The sequence below is a fragment of the Polyergus mexicanus genome, unplaced genomic scaffold (assembly GCF_030449975.1).
Source record: "Polyergus mexicanus isolate NDT 795.1 unplaced genomic scaffold, iyPolMexi1.0 SCAF_19, whole genome shotgun sequence".
In the NCBI taxonomy this organism is placed as follows: Eukaryota; Metazoa; Arthropoda; class Insecta; order Hymenoptera; family Formicidae; genus Polyergus; species Polyergus mexicanus.
Window position 1 is genome coordinate 1,565,409 of NW_027223339.1, and position 20,801 is coordinate 1,586,209.

Consider the following 20,801-nt stretch of genomic DNA (forward strand, 5'->3'; position numbering starts at 1 on the left):
TTTATGTGTTAAAAAGAGCTTGATTTTTCTAGTTGATGAGAGACTTGTCTCTTATAATTTATTTTCTCTTTTCTCTTATAATTTCCATCATTAATAACGAAACCAATATAATTTTAGCAAATTCAGTTTTCCGTCCATCCGATATGATTGAAATTGACATTTTGATTATAGAGAAATAATATTTGAAAAGCAGAAACGATTAATTTATTGCATCAAAATGATATCAAAATGATATCTTTAATTAAAATAAAAATTGAATTACAGAAAAATGACAGCTCGTTTCTTAACAATTTCATTAAATATCATTAAAAAATCATTCTTTTAATACAGATTTAACCAAGATTGCCATCTTCTAAGCCATGTCAGACATATTTTTGGTATACCTCATAAATAAAATTCTTCAGGTTTTAACAAAAAGAGAACATTCCCAAACTTATCCTAAGATTTTCATCATTGTTATACTTTTTCCCATTAAATTAATATTATTAGGAGATCTTAAAGATAATTTTTATTTAATCAATCCGATAGAGATAAGATGAATAAAATTAAATTTATGTGCGATTGCGATAATATTACAGTTCCAAGTAACTGAAAAAATTTGCCTTACGAACGATGGCAATTATTACATAAATTATATTTGTATATAAAAATAGACCGATATTTTTGTATACACATTCAAGAAAAACTAAGGGACGATATTACTCTCTCTCTCTTATTTTTTCTCTTTTTAATCTAATCTTTCGCGGTCAGAAAGTGTCTCAACTCAGGCGTTTTAGCGTCGTCACAAAGACGCGAATAATCCGGCCCGTGTGATAGGTATCCTTCGAACGGCGCGGCACAGCACGCAGGTGTAAACAGCTCCGAGGGTCTTCGCCGCGCTACAGGACGCGACGTAGCCTCCTGCAGGCTCCTCGTGTCCACTGGAGCGGCCAGGACATAGCGGCGTCCTCCGTCGCCGATGCCTCCGCGCGGAGATCGATCGTAAAGCCGGAGGGTGGGGTGGTCGGAGGGGCGCGTCATCGAATGATAGCACTCATTCGGGCTGATGGCCGTTTGGAGAAGAGGTCTGTCTGGCTTTTAACCCGGGGGTGGCTCGGCATAAACCTCGGGAGGGGCGAAAGTCGGCGTTGCCGACTTGTCGGGGGCGGTGTTTCAACCCTCGTTCCTGTAACAGGGATGGCTCGCCCGCCGACGAATCAGCTGCCTCGAGACGAGCACCCCATGAAACGCAACCCCCCGTGGATACAACCGCGGCCACACCCACACTCCTACCCGCGGTACCGGCGGTTATTGAATTAAGCTTATCATTTGATTTTGAGGAGACCCACCAGTCGGTCGTACGGGGCGCTCTTAAGCGGGCCGAAAAACTTCTTCCTATCCGCGGTGTAATCGCAATAATTTGATATCGCTGATCCGATTACGCGTCATAAGCCGTTATCGAGGAGCCCAGCCGGCGGCCCCGGCCCGGTTCCCGGTCTCGCTGAAGCGTCGCCGACGAAAGAGCGGCGTGCCGCTTTTATCCTCGGCGTCTACCCGGGACTTACCCGCGGTCAAGCGGGCCCAGGAACGCGCGTGTTAACGGGCCCGGATAAGACGCGCGTATTGGAGATTCGGGCATAAACCTCGCGCCGCGTCCGTCTCGTCGCATCCGCGTTCTCTTCTCACAACGAGTGTCTTTATTTTTTTTTTTTCATCAAGTTCACACGAGAGACATATTTATCCCCCTATCTCTCAGGACGCATCATCAAATGCGATAGACACCGGTCGCGACCGCCACCGATCTTTCCGAGTGCGCGTCGTCGAGAAGCCGTCTCGCGCGAGTCCCTTTTACCGGTTACCGAGGCACGGAAGAGAGCAAGTGTCGCCTGAGTAACGTCAAGTGGGATTTACTCGCAGCCGGCGTCATGGACTATTCGTATCTGAACCAAGCCGCGGCCGCGGCGGCCGCCGGCTTCGAGGCGTCCAGCTGCGCCCTGGCCGCCGGCGAGATGCAATGCAGCTACGGCGACCTGAGCTCGTGCTCGCAGATGAGCCAGGCGGCTTATCGCTACACCGCGGCACGGGCCGCCGGCTATCCCGGTAACGCGGCCGCCGCCGGCGCCGCGGCCGGCGGCACATCGCTTGCGGCCCATCATACCGCGCATTCCCACGCCCACGCACACCACGGGGCCCACTCGACCCCGTGCTCCGTAATGGCCGCAAGGTCCCAGGAAGTTCACCGGCACGCCGCCTCCATCTTCCCGTCGGCCATCAATCTTCAGAGTGAGTGATCGCTTCGCTCGGATTAGCCTAGCTCTATTTCGAATACTCGATCATCCCCGTTTGCTCGGCGTACTTTCGGGTGTATCATTTTTTTTTCGCGGATTATGACGAGAGATACTCGATTGCCGCGATAGAATCATAATCCCGTTTCAGGTTTTGTGTTTTATTAAATCTTTATAATAATGATATGTGACTGTCTCTTATACTTTTCCGCAGAAGTCATCCTAGCAAATTTCAATCGCACATTCTTTGCTTAAATCTGGAAACGATTTCTCTTTAATGAGATATCCATTTTTAATTACGAGCAACTGAAATTAAAAATTTAATAACATCCACCTCGGCGCAAATGCATAATCAAGTTTTATTTTTTATTCAATTTTAAGAAAGCTTTATTTTATCAAATTTTCAATTCGATATTTATTTATATATTTAATTTATATTGTTAAAATTAATATTGTAATATTTCCAAGTTTTTCGAAGAAAAAATTAATAGAAAAAACTTTTTAAGATTTGTTACTAAAATATTCTGTACAAGAATAGCATTCTCGATACTTGTATTGATGACAGACTTACTTAAATTTTGAGAAAAATATTTTATATTCTTCTATAATTATTCACAAAAAAAATGACAGATGCATTTTTGTCGCATCTAATGACAGTGATATGTGCGCTATGTGAAAAATTTTTATCGCGATTCACAAAAATGTCGTAATGAAATGTAAAAAAGTTTATTATTATTACAATTATGTCAAGAAATTACCCGCAATTATTTGACTTAATTATACAGAGCATATCCTGTTAGATATTCGGACAATTATAATTTATTAAATATAATTATATACATATATATATATTAATATACAATTTATATTTTATCACGTATATTTATATTAGAAAATTCAATCTCCTTTGTCTTAAGATTTTTCTTTGTCATTCTAAATGACTCAACAAATAGCTAATAAGTAATATCGTTTGTATCGCATATTAATATATTATTACATATTATCGTATATTAATACAACATAATAAATAATAATATTGCATTTGTAATTTCGTTTACAAATGCCATGGCTTAACAAGAGCTCCTTTATTCTCGCGTCAATCCATCGGGCTATGAATGTGCGATGCTTTCTTTGTTGTATTTGTTCCGGCGATTTAGAAGGGGCTAAACATGTCACATACGAGCGGGGAGTTAAGCTCCCTCCGCTCTAGTTGATAATTGATCCCGATTGAATTTAACATCACATGTTTTGTTTCGACATGGTACGCGCAAGAATGTCATACAAATAGATTATGCAATACAGTGCCTGCTTCACGCTTAAATTAATATTTGATGGAGGAACTGAAGTTATAAATAGCCACTGTAACGAAATAGCAATAAGGATCACGAAGGCGACATTAATTATGCAATAAAAGTCTTTTAGGGACATAACTCTAGCATGATTATTCAATGGATTTTGGAAATTAAATTGTTTATCTCTAAAGGAATAAAGTTTTAATACTTTTGATGCACTTTTTTTAAATTAAACATTTTAACATTTAATATATAAATTATATACATATGTGTGTGTCTTTCTCTTTAAAAACAGAAATGCGTGGGATGTAATAAAAAATGTGTGTTACACATACACGTCTTCTAATGTTTATCATCAATATTATATTATGAATATTTATCATCAAATTACAACTGAGATAAAGATCGTGTCTTAAAGTTACATTTCGCGCATTACAATTATTATTGCATTATTATTGTTGCTATTGTATTGCAAATAAAGTATTTCACATTTTCAAGATTACATACGATATTATTGTAACACGATCGCATATTTCTATTTTTATTAACGTTTTGCATACTTTTAATTTCAGGTGGTTTGGGGTATAAAGCTTATTCAGGGCATGATGGCCTCGCGGAGAAGAGGAAACAACGTCGGATACGAACGACATTTACGTCAGCCCAGCTGAAAGAATTGGAGCGTGCGTTCCAGGAGACGCATTATCCAGACATCTATACCCGAGAAGAAATCGCTATGAAAATCGATCTGACGGAAGCCAGAGTGCAAGTAAGTGCATTTTTTCGTTTTCCGCGATTAATTCTTCTCATGTGAAATTCTACATTAATTCAGGTTCCTTCGTATATAAGTAAAACGTGAGATTTCTTGTGAAAATTCAAGAATATTAACCCAACGCAATAAATTAAATATAATCAGTATAAATTAATTATACAGTTTATTACAATTATTTTTTTTTTGGTTTACATATAATTTTGTATTGCACATTGCGCAATTTGCTTCATTCGCACAAAGAAAGGGCTGTTGGCGGAAAGTTGAGGGTGAGTTAGCCGAAGGAGCGTAGTGTAATTACATTACAGACTCCATTTTCGTTTTCATGACTACCTAGAGATCGCGAGCTGATGGATTATACTGTCTAATACTTGACGGATTATCATGAACAAAAGATGAATGACTTAAAAATAGTACAAATATTTTTTTTGTAAAATTTGTCGTTCCTCGTACTCGTAATTACTTCGATATAATATTTTCAAAATTTTATATCGCTATCGATTAGAGAAAAGATTATATCAAACGGTAATTATGGTGATCTTTTTGTAAAACAATCCCTCTTGTTTCACGCGATTTTATTTACATGGTAATTCTCGGAAATTCGATCACAGCGCAATTCGGGATTGTAAATTGAGATGTATCTTTTATGTATGAGGGTAATTGTTCCCTCAAAAATTACAGTTGTTTAAAAGAGATAAACATGGTAAATTTTCTTGTAACAACCGAAACCATAAAACTTGTTCTCATTTTACGATTCAATTTACATCATTTTGGGATTATCACTCATCTCGTAAATAGAAATATTTATCTTTTTGATACTATTTCTCTAATTTTAATAGTTTTTTCCAAATTACTAAAACAATTTTTAAATCCTATTCTTTTTAGAACATTTGACGTTTGTTTTCTTTTCTATGGAAATTTGCTCGAAAAATTAAAGATTTTTCTCAACTTTTTAATTTTTAATGTTAACAATAATTATTAAATATGCTTGTTTAAATCTTATTATTATATCAATATTTGATATAAAAAAAAAATCGCACAACTATATTCAACACGCTAAACATACGACGAGAGTAGGCTTAAATATTGTATTGAATCTAAATTAAAATTTATTAAATTCTAATTTGCATAAAATACTGAAAGCTTTGTTATTTATTTATCTATTATATTGTTATTATTTATTATGAATTTATTGGCCAATATTCGACATTATACAATCTAAAGATTATTTATGTTGTAATATTTTTATCGAACATTCTGTAAAGCAAATTGTTCTCGCTCTATGCAAGACAAATTTACACGATCTTGCGAGCACATTAAGGAAGCTACCTGTCACAGCTTTCTCGTCGATTTCCCTGCCTCTCGTACGCGTCTTAAAGTTACCTGCTCGCGCGAGGACGCAGGTGTCGTGGAAAGGACAGGTGAGGTGAGATGCATGGACGGTAACGCGATTAGAGAGCTCTCCAGACACTAACGGGTCCTAAAGTTAGACTTCCCAACTGACGTGCATCATTTAACGCCGTCGAAGTACCTCCTCGCCGAATCTCATTCAGATTATCGAGCGCGAACGAGGATCGCGAACGATTTCATTGGTTTCGAGCTTGAGAGAGAAAGGAACAATAAATTTAATCTTATCTGCGAGACGTAGGCACGGATTAATATAACGTTCGCCATCGACGATCGCGATATTATTACACGGCGAGATGGCGAGTCGAAAACCATGGAACCAAATCGCCCGCTATTTGCGTCGACAACTTGATATTCCGACATGTATAATCTACTTTTGCACGATGCGCCTGATCATTTTGGCGACAGTAGTTACTTAAGCTGCCGTTAACCCCTTGACCCTACCAACTTAATATTCATGATTGATACTGTTTTGGTCAGAGTACGAGAATCTGAAAATTTGGACACGATTTTGGTTGCATGCACTTTCCTATTATATATTTCGATCGAAATAACATCGATATACATAACTCTTATCATCTACCTAATTAGAAAACTAATATTTATCAGTATTTGATTATATTATCTTATCAGATTTATCATCTATTATTTTGGAGAGAAAAAAAGAGAGAGAGCGTATAATGTAAGAATTATTAATTTATAATAAAAATTTATAATAGAATTTATAATAGAGAAACATGATCATTGATATTATATATAATATGTGTATGGAATTTGATTTATCCATATATTCGAATTTAGTATAATATAAGTATGCGTCTTTGAACTTTTTAAATGGACATAAAGTTATTTAATCTATCTTGAGAAAAGAGACGGAAAGCTATTTCTGGGAAACGGTGATAATATCAAACATAAAACATGCGTTCTTTATTTTTACATTTTTCTCTATTTATTCATTCATGCGATATTCACACACGCTTTCAAATCTCTTCACAAATAGTCTCTTCTTGAATCTATTTAAATCTTTCTTATATATTACTTGCTTTCTCTTTTTTCTCTTACAATCTTTGTGATCCTCTTTCTTTTCTCGTTCTTACTTAGATTGAATTTTTTCCCTATTAATGTCATAATAAATTTACATGGTATAATTAATTATTTTTACTTGGACAAAAATAGTTCTAAAATATATACGATACTTTACAATTGTAACTGAATGGGCACTGTAAAAATTTTATTAGTTCTCTATTAATAAATATATAAAGTATTTCGTGTTATAAAAATAAAAGACGTAGATTAATGATAGAGGAAAGAACATTTATTTCTTCAAGAACATTCAGTAAATTAGTTTTTAAATGTTTACTTATGATATATATAATTTGAATGCGTGTGGTAATTATTTTCTTAATTAACAATATATAACAGATATATCAAAGAGATATCGAACTGGAAAGAATATAAGAGAATTAATTTATAATAATTTATTTCTAAGTTTCTCTCTTCGGTACAGGATATTATAGGAGAATTTTTCTTTTAATTTAATTAGGATTTGATTTATTTCTGAAATTCGTGATTAAGTAATAATGTGAATAGGGACCTTTAAAGAGATATTTTTGCAACTCTTTGTAATCGCCGAATTTTTGTATATGTCGGACGCGCGCGTGTGTTCGCGTATCATGAGCGAGGACCGCGCGATAATGAAGCGCGAGATAACTATTAATACTCTAGTAGTTTGCGGGTTCGCGGCGCGACCGCCATCTCTGGCGAGGTTTATCCTCCCGCGGTGGGGTAAGTCCTTTGTCTGCTTGACTTTGCCCTCCTCCTGTCCTAACAGGACGTACGCTCCCTCAAGAGTCTTCCCTCATCCCTTCATTCGTGATTCGTTCGTTCGCTATCGCGAGTTACCCTACCCCCGCTGTCTTTCAACCCTCCGATTCATCCCCTCGGACCCTGCTTTCCATCCCTCTCAGTCCTCTATCTCGTCGATGGCGGCTGCTCGATAAAATTTCCTCCCTCTCGCGTCGTGAGAGTCATTGGCTTCCTCCACATTCGCCCCTCCTGCACATCCTGTCTCCAGGATACTTCCTAATCAGCTGCCATTACTACCCCTATTTTCTCTCACTATCTATAGTCTCATTCTTAGCGGGAAGTATAAATTAAATTACGCGGAGGAATGTTTCCGTTATAACTCTTTTCCTTGAACATTATCCACCATTATTTCTCCTTTTCCCCGTATCTTATTTAAGATACTTCCTAATCGATTGCCGTTATTATCTCTCTATCTTTCTAATTTTATCTCTAGTAGGAAATATAAATTAAGTTATAGACATAGAGAGAGATATGCGTTTGCCAGATCTTTTTTCTCAAACGTTATCTATCTCTCATCTTTTTTCTTTTCTTTGTATTTATAATTTATAATATAATCTAATCGGCTACAATGATTATTTTCATGTTCTTTCGGTATATATTAAATATCTTATTCTAAGATATAAATTAAATATTATCTCCCTGCTAATTCTTTGAGTCTTTGAGTATCATCTGTAGAAAAATTTCTTATTTTCAACTTTTTATTTAAAGTACATCCCAATTTTATTATTGCTCAAAATTGCACGCAAAACATCAGAATTCTAGAAAAAATATAATAATAATAATAATAATAATGTTTGTTGAACATAAAGTAAAAAGTATAGATTTTTCGCTTTTTGTGGGTGTGTTAAACTCCCCATTTCTTTTACCTTATTCTCGTGTAATCTTGAATTTATATTAATTATGTATAAAACATGAAAAACACATGCTATCACATTCCATAGATTTGTTAATGTATTATGATCATTGAATTAATTTTTTATCCAATACATCTTATTCGATTTCAATAAAAATCCAATGATATGTTTATTATTATTTTTTTCATCCTCGTTAACCATCATCGATCTCGTGTCGGTTTACTTCGAGCAAATTCTATCAAATTGAGATATTAAATTTGTGGAAAAATGCAAGATGGTATGGATCGGGCGTGATTATAGCGTGAAACACGGTAGGTCGACACACCTTAAGAAGAGGTAAAACGTGTTGGATCGGATTACCTTGCAACAACAGAAGCAGGCTCTAACGGATATCGGAATTCTACTTGGCAAAGCGTTCTAGGTAGGGGCGCGTAACTAAGTCAGCGTGCTATTGATAGTCGAGATTCTCTCGACGTGCGCGTGTAACACCGCGTAGAAATATCCCGTCGCTCGTCGTTGGCGTCGGCTGACGTCGATAAAAATATCCGAAAGATGATTGAATTTGTAACATTATCCGCTGCATTATGCACCGCATATGCACCGGCTATAATTTGATAGTCGCGCGCGAGATCGACTGCTCGTTCGCGGTACCCAAAACGGCGAAGAGTATGTCTCCGTAAGAGTCGCACTCTCGACGAACAGAACAAAATATTGGCAAGAATTGAGAGCAGTGATCGTAAAAGCGATATCATAGTGCGATAAAGGCAAATTCTGAGATATTCTTACGGAAATTGATATAAATCGCTTTAACGCCACATGATATATACAAATGTCTGAAAAATGTTTATAAAAACTTTTACGTATAGTCTACGAAATAATGCTAGAGAGAAAAGACACGAGAAATAAAAATAATTTATGTATTTTATAATATTTTTTATCACAAAAGTTTCAAAAAAGGGGAGCTTAAATTTCTAATATTTGTAATATTTTCTTTATATTTTTATTTATTATCTATATATAATTTGATAACTCGAAAGACATAACTTTATTGTTTTCTGAGATTTGATCGATATTTTTTCCAAAATTAATTATTTGTGTAAATATGCTTAATGTTTATTTGTTGTAAAAATATACAATTTAAAATATATATTTTATCATAAAAATAATCGAAATTATATCATATATATATTAAATAAGGAACACGTAAGAATATGTATACACATATAAATAATAAAAATTACTTAGGAGATATTATTATTGGAAACAACTTTACATATATTCGATCTCACCCAGATTGGCGTCGATATATTATTGATGACATTAATGTCCTTCATTATTGATAAATCAGCTCTACATACGGTCCACGTATGCAACACTAAAGTGATATCTTTCGTCGAGATTATTGCTCGTACTGTCAATACCAGTTTTTGGACGAGAATGCATTTAAAAAACGAATTTATTCGTTTTGACAATTGTTGATAATAGTATCGCTCGTTCCAGAGGAATATTGAAGTGAGTTTGATCGATAGAAACGATCACGATATTCGAAACCATTTGCCTAGTAAAACTCGCGTCCATGATACATGGGTATATGGTGTATATTTTGTAGATTCAATTTTCTCTGGTTACTGTTGGAAAGACACGATTATGTCACACTCACTTTTCGGAACGTATCTCGCAATTTCCTGTTCTCATCTCTTTTATAATCATATTAAATATATGCAGCGCAGAGAATATATATTTATAAATTCATTCACCTATAGATGAGAATGAAGATGAGAACATTATTTTTATACATTCAAAAATATATTACTCGATATCATAATTATTATATTATTTAATAGAGATTATAAAAAAAATTAATGTCATATATCCCATAATATTTCTTTTACTTTTCAAATTACAAAATAACATCAACTCTTTGTTCTAAGCATTAAAATTAAAGCATCGTTTGTCGCTCGATAATGATTGTCCAATATATTGGGGGGGCGTTTATCAATAATTACTCGTGATGGCGAATGTTTATTAAAAATCTTCACCTTGACTGAATGATTTCGAATCTCTACGCTTTTCATCTAATTATGCAAACTTTCTCAAGACTGGTGATCTTTGTCTCCTCGGTTCATCTGTCTTCGAGAAAGCAGTCATGAGTCATTCAGTGATTGAATTATGTACTTAAGGATCCTGCATCACGTTTTCATCGTTTGCGCCGCAATGAGCGTGGCACGAAATTAATCAACGTTGACCCACATCTCTTTTCGATTGGACCGATGCCACACAACATAAAGCGCGCGTAAAGGGACGACGAGTTTCTGATTACTCGTTTCCATCGATTTAATATTAAGACCTATTCATGTGACACTAGACATGCGATCTTGTCTCGTTGTAATCGTAATGTAATGTACGAAATATAATTGTAATGCATCAAACATGCCATATATCTTTTAAGACTAAATGTAATAGATGCAAAAAATAACGTAATAAAGTATCTCAGTTTTAAAAACATTTTACATAATTTAAAAAAAAAAAAAAAAAATATTTAATTTTTTCCAAGAAATTATTTCGATAATGTCAAACGTTTCTCTAAATTTCTTAAATAATATATTTTGAAGCGACACTTGTTTTAATATACAATAATTTAAATCAATTGATGGAAATTAATTTTCGTCTGCAGCTTCTTCTTTATCTCTTCTTGTAATATTCAATTCTTACAAGTGTATATTTGCCTCACGAGTAATCATAATCATAGTAGGATATAGGATAAAATAATAACAATTTGTAAATGCATATGTATATCGGTGACACCGTTGACGGGATTATAACTTTTGCAGATGTGAAATAGGTATATATATTTGACTTTTGGCAGAAAATTTATGAATTTTTATCTAAAATAGATAATTAGATTTATGCGAATTAGATTACGATTAGCTAAGAATTTTGCATTTCTTCCACTACATTGCAACTGCGACGAGCCTTATGCGTGAATGATACTTTCGTACTTACATCGTTACATCCCACATCCCATTGACTACAACGCTTCGGCCGTCGCGTGGCGGCACGTTTCGCTGCTCTGAGTCACATGTCACTCAGTATGAATTACAATTCCATTAACGTAGTAGAGCAGCGGAGCTGTGCATAATACGTTACAAACCTCTCTCTCTCTCTCTCTCTCTCTCTATCTATCTCTGTTTCTCTCCTCCTCCCTTTCTTTTTCTAGATTGGGATGTCAATGTGCGGAGTGTAATATTGCGAAGGGGGAGCGAGGGGTAACAATAGCATTCCAATGTGGGACAGGCGATCGAAGTCGCGTTTTTCGCCGCTAACGAGATTAATATTCACTCGTGTACACAGATCGATACGAGATGAGCGAAAAATACGAGTTTTCGTAAAGATCAGCTACAGTTGTTTTTTTTTTTTGTATTGTGTAGATAACATATTTGTCGTATTATGAAAAATTTTTTTTCCACTGTTTTTATAGATATTCGCACACAAGATAAATATATTCGTATAACAGAGGATTGCGCTTTTGCAGATAATGTCTCACAAATAATAATTGATTATCGAAAATAATATTTATTATATATATATATATATAGTTAGCATATTTGGATATTGGAAAAATACAATATTAAACGTATCGATAAATATTATTAATTTGATATAGAACTTTGCTATAGATGCGAATAATTGAATTGAATAATATATGATAATATTAGTGTTAATCAACAAATACTTTATTTAATAATATTTATTTATCGATTATTTACTATTCGATTATTTTATTGTGGATTTTTGCTTGTAACAATGTGTAAATATATTCAAAGATTATCATTGCGGAGTCAAGTCAACTCGCGGCGTGTTGCTTTTCCTGTCGCATACGCAGCGATGAAATTCACTCATATAAAAATAAAAAAAAGATAACGATAACATTTTCTAAAATTATTATTAAAATGTAGTATATATATGATTTCTTTTTTATTTTTAATCCTTACGAGATTTAATCTCAAAAACCAGTTCGTATATACAGGGTGGGGCATTTATATTGAGACACCTAAATATCTAAAAAATAAAGCAAGATAGAAAGAAATGTTTCGGACAAAAGTTGTTCGGTCCTAAGGGGATCATAAGACGGTACCATTAATTTGACCTTGGGTGGAGGCGCTTCGGAGATTTCAATGTCAATCTTGTTTTATTTTCTTCACACCAATTGATGTCTCTCATTTTTTGAGCTTAAAATATTAAGGTAACGTTATATAATACTATTATTATCTTTTTAATCGTAAAAAATAATAGGATTGCGAGGGGATCAGAATTAGCGCAAATAATTCCTATGTTTTCTGATTGTTTTATTAATCGGTACTTGAGCTTTGACTTAAATATTGTTTATTTGAAATAAGTATTTGAGAAATTCACGTACAAGTTGAAAGTGGACAGGAAGAATTTTTTTTAAGATCTCAGGAATACGAACGACGCAGTCGAAAAATCAACCTCAATTTTCTTCTATTCCTTGGTGGGATATATCGCTGTCAAGTGAAACAAGACATCCCCTTGTCTTTTGCGGGAATGAAAGACAGAGACAAGCACGACTGCGAGCTTGATTCTGGAAGGGACGAGAAGCCAGAAATTGAGGAAGGAGGAATTGGAGAAAAGGGGAGAAATCGAACGGTGAAAAGAGAAGGCAAGCGTGAGAGGATCTTAAGGGAGACAAAAAGAAACGTAAAAATCGAAAGGATGCGGGGAAAAACGAAATGGGAAAGAGGACGACTTCAAGAAAAGGAGAGAAAAAGATAAAAATAGATAAACTAAACGTACAAGATGGTGAGGAAGAAAGAAAGAGAGAGGTACAAAAGAAAGATGAATACTGAGAACGAGAAGCGATTGTAAAAGGAAAAGGGATGCGATGTCTAAGGGATGGGAGCGGACGGGAGAGAACGAGATAGAAAGGATGAACAAACGGGGGGATGCAGGGCTGGGAACTGGAGACGATTCCGGGAGTCGAGGGGTTGCTGCAGTCGGTAGTACGGAGGGATGAAATGGGGAAAACATTCGCCCGGGATCTGGCGGCTGGTGTCGGGGCTGGGCTGATACACAAGGGGCCCATGCCAGAGTGTGCGCCGGTAATTGCGAGCTCTATGTAGATCCACTTACAGTGATTAAAAACTGTCCTGCTGGGTATCATCCGCGGCGGAACGACGCAACGAGGACGCCCGCTCGGAAAAGAAGAGAGGAGCGAAACGACCAGGATGCGCGCCGCCAAGAATAATTTCGTCACGTTTTGCGGCCACGTCATTTCGCGCGTGTTCAACAATCTCCGCCTTGTCCCAAGATTATTGTGGTCCGATCGCCATGTTCGAGAAAGCAAATTGCATGCTCAAACGCAGCTTTTCCTACGGTACTTTTCATATTACGGTATTTTCAGATTATATGCTTATTGTTATACGATCATTTTGAGGTATTAAAGCGCTGAAAATAATAAGTAAAATAATAACGAGGATATTTCAAAAGAGATTTTTAGATTTTTTCGAAAGATGTATGTATGAAAAAAAAAATATACATATTTATAAAATAATTGTTCAAAAATAAAAAAAGACTATTTTTTGAAAAAACTTAATATATACACTTTAATTTAATATATTATACGTATTGTAGCAATATCAGAATTGCAATTATTTTATATATATGTAACATTATATGTAATAATTATTATTTTGGTTGATAGAAAAAGAGAGTCTCGGCGAAAGAAACGTCTTTCGAGAAAAACAGATTTGCTCAGTCTGTTAAAGACGGATATTTTACGGCTAATTTAAAAATTTCTTCTTTTAATTTTAAAATACTGCGTTACTAATTTACGTATAAAAGTAAAAATTGAGAGTTTTGCAATTAAATATTTAATATTACATCTTAAAAATTCAATTAATATATTTGATAAAAGTGCAAATTATGTGCAAAACTAACCAGATTTAATTATTATAATCGCTTTTCTTGTACTCGTTTTACTGTATACGGAAACTGCAGCAGTCCAGACTTTCAATTAAGGAAATAAGTTTAGGGTGAAAGCGCATCACCCTGCCATCTCAGTCTTAATTACGATTTGCTCTGTGTAGCACGGAGACATTTGCTTTTATTGGTACGATCGTCGAAATGACTCCATTACAAATTAATTATAAATACGTAAAAACTTAATTTTATAAAGAATCAATATTTTTTCATAATTATAAATAAAATTACTTTATTTTGATATAGCTATTCTAAATCTTTAAAAAATAATATTGTTATTTTCTCTATTAGTTTCTCTAACTGTGCGTTGTATATATCAATATTTTACATATAAAATTCATTCGATGACTTTATACATAAATAAAATCATTTCGATTTCTGTATATTTTATTATCCGTGAAATTTAACCAATTTGAGATCAATTTTTTTTTTTAATAAAAATTTAATTATGTATATTTTTTTCGATGAAACTTTTTATTCAATGTCCTCGTTAATTAAATTCGAAAATTCTGTTACAGTCCATTAATATAAAATATAGAATAGCGTAAAGAAGGGATTATAAAAGACTTTGCGTACGTGTTCGAGCTTTGTCGGCGGAGAGCGTCGGAATAATTATGTTGAAGGATATATTTTGCCGATGCCGAATTAGATCGACCCGGGGTCAGAAGGCAACCGAGCAAAATTCGCGGTTAACTCGCTCGAGAAGGGAAAATCACGGCGGTGCCTAAATGTAGGGTGAACCGGATGGATAAGCATAGCACAAATTGCAGGATCGTGCGGTGCTTCTGTAGAATTCCTAATGCTTCGACATTTACTTTGATCGGCATCAACACAGGATTTAGTCGGGATCGAATAATATCGAACACGAGAATAGCTATTGCTAGAAAACCGCTTCGTGTTTTCCCATGCGAATTAATATCTATGAACGTAGGAAAGTGTATCAATGCATATATTATTGTATTTATACACACATACACACACAGTCGCTGTGCGTTATATAAATCATAAAATTATTCTCGATGAATCCTAAAACATGAGTTTTATGGAAAAAAAATGTATTATATAGTAAAAGTTTCTTGTTTTTTTCAAAGAGAACATATCCTGTAACAAGCATGATTTTGCTCTAGGACTAGAGGCGCTTCCGAGATTTCAAACTAATTTTTGTTTTTTCAAGAGAGAAAAATTATATATTTTTTTAAACTTAATATTTTTACATTTAAAATGACAAAGAGAATTGATATACCAAAGAACAAAATGTATATACGTTCGTATTTAAAAAAAAAAAAAATCTTGCAATCTTAGAAGTTCCTTCATTTAATGAAAAAAAATAATTAAAAAATGATATAATAATAAAATAAGTAAGGTAAAGTACAGACGCATCTCTCGCACGCGCGACGAGTATTGAAACGCATGATCGGAAAAGAGCGGAGGGTAAAATTCCCACACAGAGCTCCCGTATAAAGAGGTGATTAAATATTTATCCAGAAGGTGCCGGACATCTGTCGATATGCCTTGTTGCACTTTATTTTGGCGCGGTATATTTGTTTAACATTAACGCTGTACGCGCGGGCGCGCGCTCTCTCTCTCCCTAATTCGCCTCGTCGTCGTCATCACTTCTGCAAACAACGGCACACATGCTACGGTCTACTCGAGGTTTGGTCCGTGGCCAAATACGAATTATTAGCATTTTATCTTTGGCATGTACCACGACAAGCATGCTTATAACGTAGCCGACAATTGAGATAATTTTATGTAAAAAAAAAAAAGTAATATACTTTTTTAGTTTAGATTTTTTTTTTTAAATTACAAAGCGCTACAAAGAATTAATTAAATATATGTTTCTCCACTCATTTCGTTCATTTTTTAATTTATATTTTCTGCACATCTCTGTATAAAAGTGTGTAGAAAAATGAATCGCTCTATTGTATTAAATAAGTAATTGCTATGAAAATTAATACCATCCCCCTCATACATAGCGTGAAACTTTTAAACGGCTGCGTCGTTAATTTTATAAAACAGAATTTCTCTTTCCTTCGAAGAAGTTTATGCTTCAAAGTTATAAATTGATATCGTTTATTTTTCCAGTCTTGACTTTGCATCTCTTTGCCCTCTTTTCCTCATTTAACGATAGATGACGAAGAAACGCGACGCCAGGTGTAATCAATTACGGATTAATTAACGCGCGAATACAGGCTCGCGTTGTTCGCCGCGTAGTTACGACTCGAATTTCGCGAAAAATCGCCACGCGCGACGATCGGCAGCAACACAGCAGCAGCAGCAGCTGATAAAAATCCAATAGCCCCAGTGTTTGCCAGCCGGAAAGGGCAATCACGTTCATCATGGTGTCCTGCGCCCCCGCCGCTGTCCCCCACCGCCGTCGCGGTGTCTCCCTCCGCCACCCCCATCACGCGTTCCTTCCAACCCCCGTACGATCTCCCCTCGCTCCAACCGACAGCTCGAGCAGTTACGTCCTACGAGCCCTGAGCGTAGCCGCCCCTGGAAAATCCGGGGGTGGGATTCACGTGCGCGCACGTTGAGAAACGAACGTTCGGTGAGAGTGACGAGGAGGGACGGAGATTGAAGGGGATCGTTGCACCGTATAAGGGAGTCAAAGGGGCGGGAGGAGGGAGGAGGGAGGAGGAGGAGGGAGGCAGGGTGGGGACAGAGCGACAGGGGTGATGGAGGGGTCGAAAGGGGGAAAAGGGTGGATGAGCGGCAGCGCCGCCGGTCAGATAAACGCTAAAGCAAATAAATCCGCTACTTTAACATGCAGGTCACCGCAGGTGTCTGTTTATTTTATTCGTTAAATATTTCATTTGGCCGGCTAGGGCCAATTACGAGCTCGCCGAACGTCCGGTCTCGCCGTTTCTGACGCACCGACGAGCGTCCAACTCTCGGAATCGTGTCTCTCGCGTCTCGCGACGTTCTCTCTCTCTCTTATGTCACAGTGGAAAACTATGCGTTGTAACGTTTTTTGCCTCGCGGACATCGTAAACTTGAGTCTCGTTAAATGCCCAATGATAGGTTTCATCGTGCGATCTCTGAGCAGAAGATTATTTATTTGCTGCCAATTATTTCTGATCTGCATATCAAATTGAACATTAATCTGCATTTGAATAGTACCTACATGTGAAACCTTATTATGCATTGAAGATAATCATTATTGCCATTGTCGTATTTGACTTATGAATTTTATTCGTGAAAGAAAATCGATCAGCCTCTTCCCTTAACGCATATATCAATGTATTTAATATTTAATAACATGAAACATCGTAATGCAAAAATACTATATTGAAAATAATATTGATTTAAAAAAAAAAATTAATTTTTATTTCAACATACATGCACATATTCATTTTTAAGGATGATGGTATCGAACAATGATTCTGTGTGTATATTGATAAAATTAATATATAAAATATATCTGATTATATTATATTAAAATAATCAATTTTGTGTGCTAGTAAGAACGATCAATTTATCGCTCTACAATCATCGTATTAGGTGTTATTGCGCATTTTATCTGATTACCCTCTCATTTCTAATATTTTTCATATGCACGAACAAAACTGAATTATTTAAATATTATCAATAAATATTATATGAGATTACGACTGATCGCGAGGGAGAAGAAGACGGAAGAATCTAAAGAAGAAAGGGACCTAACATGGTCGGCCGTCCGTGTCGATGTTGCAGGTATGGTTCCAGAATCGGCGCGCGAAGTTTCGCAAGCAGGAAAGACTGGCCCAGCAAAAGTCGACGTCGCAGAGCGGCATCGGGGCCGATAGCGGCGCGTCCAGTCCCGTGACCGGCACCGTCAAGGCGGAGGGACGCTCGCCGAGGAGTCCGGCGACGCCACCCGGTAGCTCGAACAGCGTCCTGTCGTCGAACGAGATCAAGCCGATCGCTAACCAAAATCTGGTGAACGTGAAACACAGCGGGGACTGCACCGGCGACGCCGGCTCGCCCAACGCTCGCGGAAGCAGCGGCGGCGGCGGCGGCGGCGGCGGCGGTACCTGGGGCTCCTGCAGTCCCAGGCCCTTCTCGGCGGCCTTGCCGCCCTACCTGCTGGACCCGCTGCCTCTGAAGACCGCGAATCTCTATTAAACCAGTCTCCCCTCCGGCCATGTACGTAAATACAAGAGAGCCGCTTGGCTCTCGCGAACACGCGGAAACGACACGTCGTGTTTAGGGAGAGCGCCCAGGTCTTTTTCCTCCCGGGCCCCGGTTTCCCGCAAGCGAATCGATCGGCCGTAGTCCAACCGTATACGCGCGGTATCCTTGAGTATTCAGAGGACCTCGATTAGGACGCGCCGTACATATTTTTGACAGTACATACCTTAGATAGTCGGGAAAACGGGAAACAGATGTGGATCGCTTGCTTTGAGGCAGCGTCTGTTAAGATACGTTTCGAGCTTTATACGCACGCGACAGAGCGTTATTCGGATGACGCGAATTGAGCTGTTAGAATCAAGGTCGAAGTAAATATCATTTAGTAAATTTTGGTATTATTGTACGAAAAATGCTTAGAAGGAAGCCAATTGGAGATACTGTCCTTTAAGTTTTTATCGAAGAAGAAATAATTTTTGACACGTCAAAATTCAAGGAGCTGGAGTGTGCTATGCTTGTTTTGCATTCCTGTGATAAGTGTATAAATATTTGAGTAGTACATTATTAACATATATATTTCCTTGATAATCTTTTGTATTATCTTACATATATGTTGGCGTATTTGTAGATAGTAGTGTACATTACATCGTATGAAATATTATTTCTGTTGTATTGATACAGATGTTGTATTGTATTGATTATGCCAAAGAGTAATTTCAAAAGGAAATATAACTTGGGAAATGCTGCTTTAAAATATCTAGTTCGAAATCGAGATTATTGATCTTGATGACTTTAAACTCGTATCAGATTCAAATTTCGATTAATATCGAGAATAATAGAGTTGCAAAGCATCCATTTCAGATATAAATCTTAATGCTCCCGACGAATAAGAGCGAAACAAGAGATTATAGAATATTAATTGTTAAATATATCTGACTTGTGCGAATGTAAACGATTTCATATTTTTGAAAATTTAATGAAATGCAATAAAATTCATTTATAAACGTAATACATTTTAAATTATAAGTAAAGGATTAAGTAAAAGAAGACTATAATCTTTATTATCTTACACACAATTTTATTAATTCTATATTTCCTTAATTTCCTTAATTATAAATAAATTATTTTTCCGGAAAAATCTCTAAAATTAAGCAATAAGCTTGAACGAAATTAATCCACTCGCGATATTAGATAGACAGCTATTGTCTTCATTGATTCAACTGTAAGATATAATCTGAAAATAATCTAAATATATTACGTCATTTTCATTTACTTACCCCTTCCGTTATAATTATATGTACAAGGATGAAAACTGAGCTTTATATTCGAAGCGATGAAAACGTTATAAAGCATCACTATAATTCTCGAGGGACATTAAAGTCTCGTTTCTGGCATGTGCTTCTCACCTCTATTATTTTTCTTCGATAATGCCGAGGTAGAATTAACAAGAAACACAGCGTAGAATAGTATGTATAAAAATACTATCAATCACGCAGACATTACACACCGGATTTAACTGACACTTAATTTATCGAGATTAATTTGAATATTAAAAATTCTCATCATGTCGTGAAGATCTGCTGCGATTATTAATTATGTAACAAGTAGCAGAGAACACACTTATATTTTCATAGTAAAATCCTTGATACAAATATTGAGTGTACTTTGCGCTAATTTAATGCAATTCCAACGATTCTGTCGAATAGAGTTGATCGATCAAGCATTAGAACAGCGATCGATAGGCAGAAAAGGAAAAGGGCGAGATCTTACTTGGTGTCGAAATAAAAATGACTCTCGATATATGAAAACTCATTTTGCCAAATTAAAATGGAGAAACATTTCTGAAAATGAAATTAATTTCTATTTCTAATCAAGTCCAATTAATTTTAAATTAATTTTTGTTAATTTACAATTGATTGAATTTATACAAATTAATCAAAATACTTTCACAAAATATTTTCCATTTACGTTCAAAATGTCTTCATCTATAAAAGGACTATCTGGAATCCGATAACCAAAGTCAAATCCAATTAAGATTTTGCCAGTTCGACTGACTATTAATTACATCAATTCTATATACAATATATTGTTATTGCAGAACTTTTGTTGCAGCTATGATTTGTTAATTGATCTTCAATTTGGCGAAAAAAAGTAAAAATTTAAACTATATAAACTCTACAAAAAAAAAAAAAAAGAAAGAAAGAAAATCTTATATCGAGAATCGCCGGGAAACGATAAATTCGCG

General features: G+C 35.9%; 1 protein-coding gene across 1 annotated transcript; it reads left to right on the top strand.

Moving 5' to 3' along the window:
• The first annotated feature begins 1,807 nt into the window (after nt 1-1,807).
• LOC138941575 (paired mesoderm homeobox protein 2A) lies at nt 1,808-18,553 on the top strand. The gene is made up of 3 exons (XM_070311397.1): nt 1,808-2,262; nt 4,129-4,322; nt 18,143-18,553. Exons 1-3 carry the CDS (start codon nt 1,905-1,907, stop codon nt 18,551-18,553), a joined length of 963 nt encoding a protein of 320 aa, XP_070167498.1. The 5' UTR covers nt 1,808-1,904.
• Nucleotides 18,554-20,801: the final 2,248 nt, after the last annotated feature.

Excerpts from the sequence above, each read along its gene's own strand:
- LOC138941575 (XM_070311397.1), top strand. The coding sequence starts at position 1,905 with ATGGACTATTCGTATCTGAACCAAGCCGCGGCCGCGGCGGCCGCCGGC. Across the intron at positions 2,263-4,128 it reads GTCGGCCATCAATCTTCAGA|GTGGTTTGGGGTATAAAGCT; the intron begins GTGAGTGATCGC and ends TTTTAATTTCAG. Across the intron at positions 4,323-18,142 it reads TGACGGAAGCCAGAGTGCAA|GTATGGTTCCAGAATCGGCG; the intron begins GTAAGTGCATTT and ends TCGATGTTGCAG.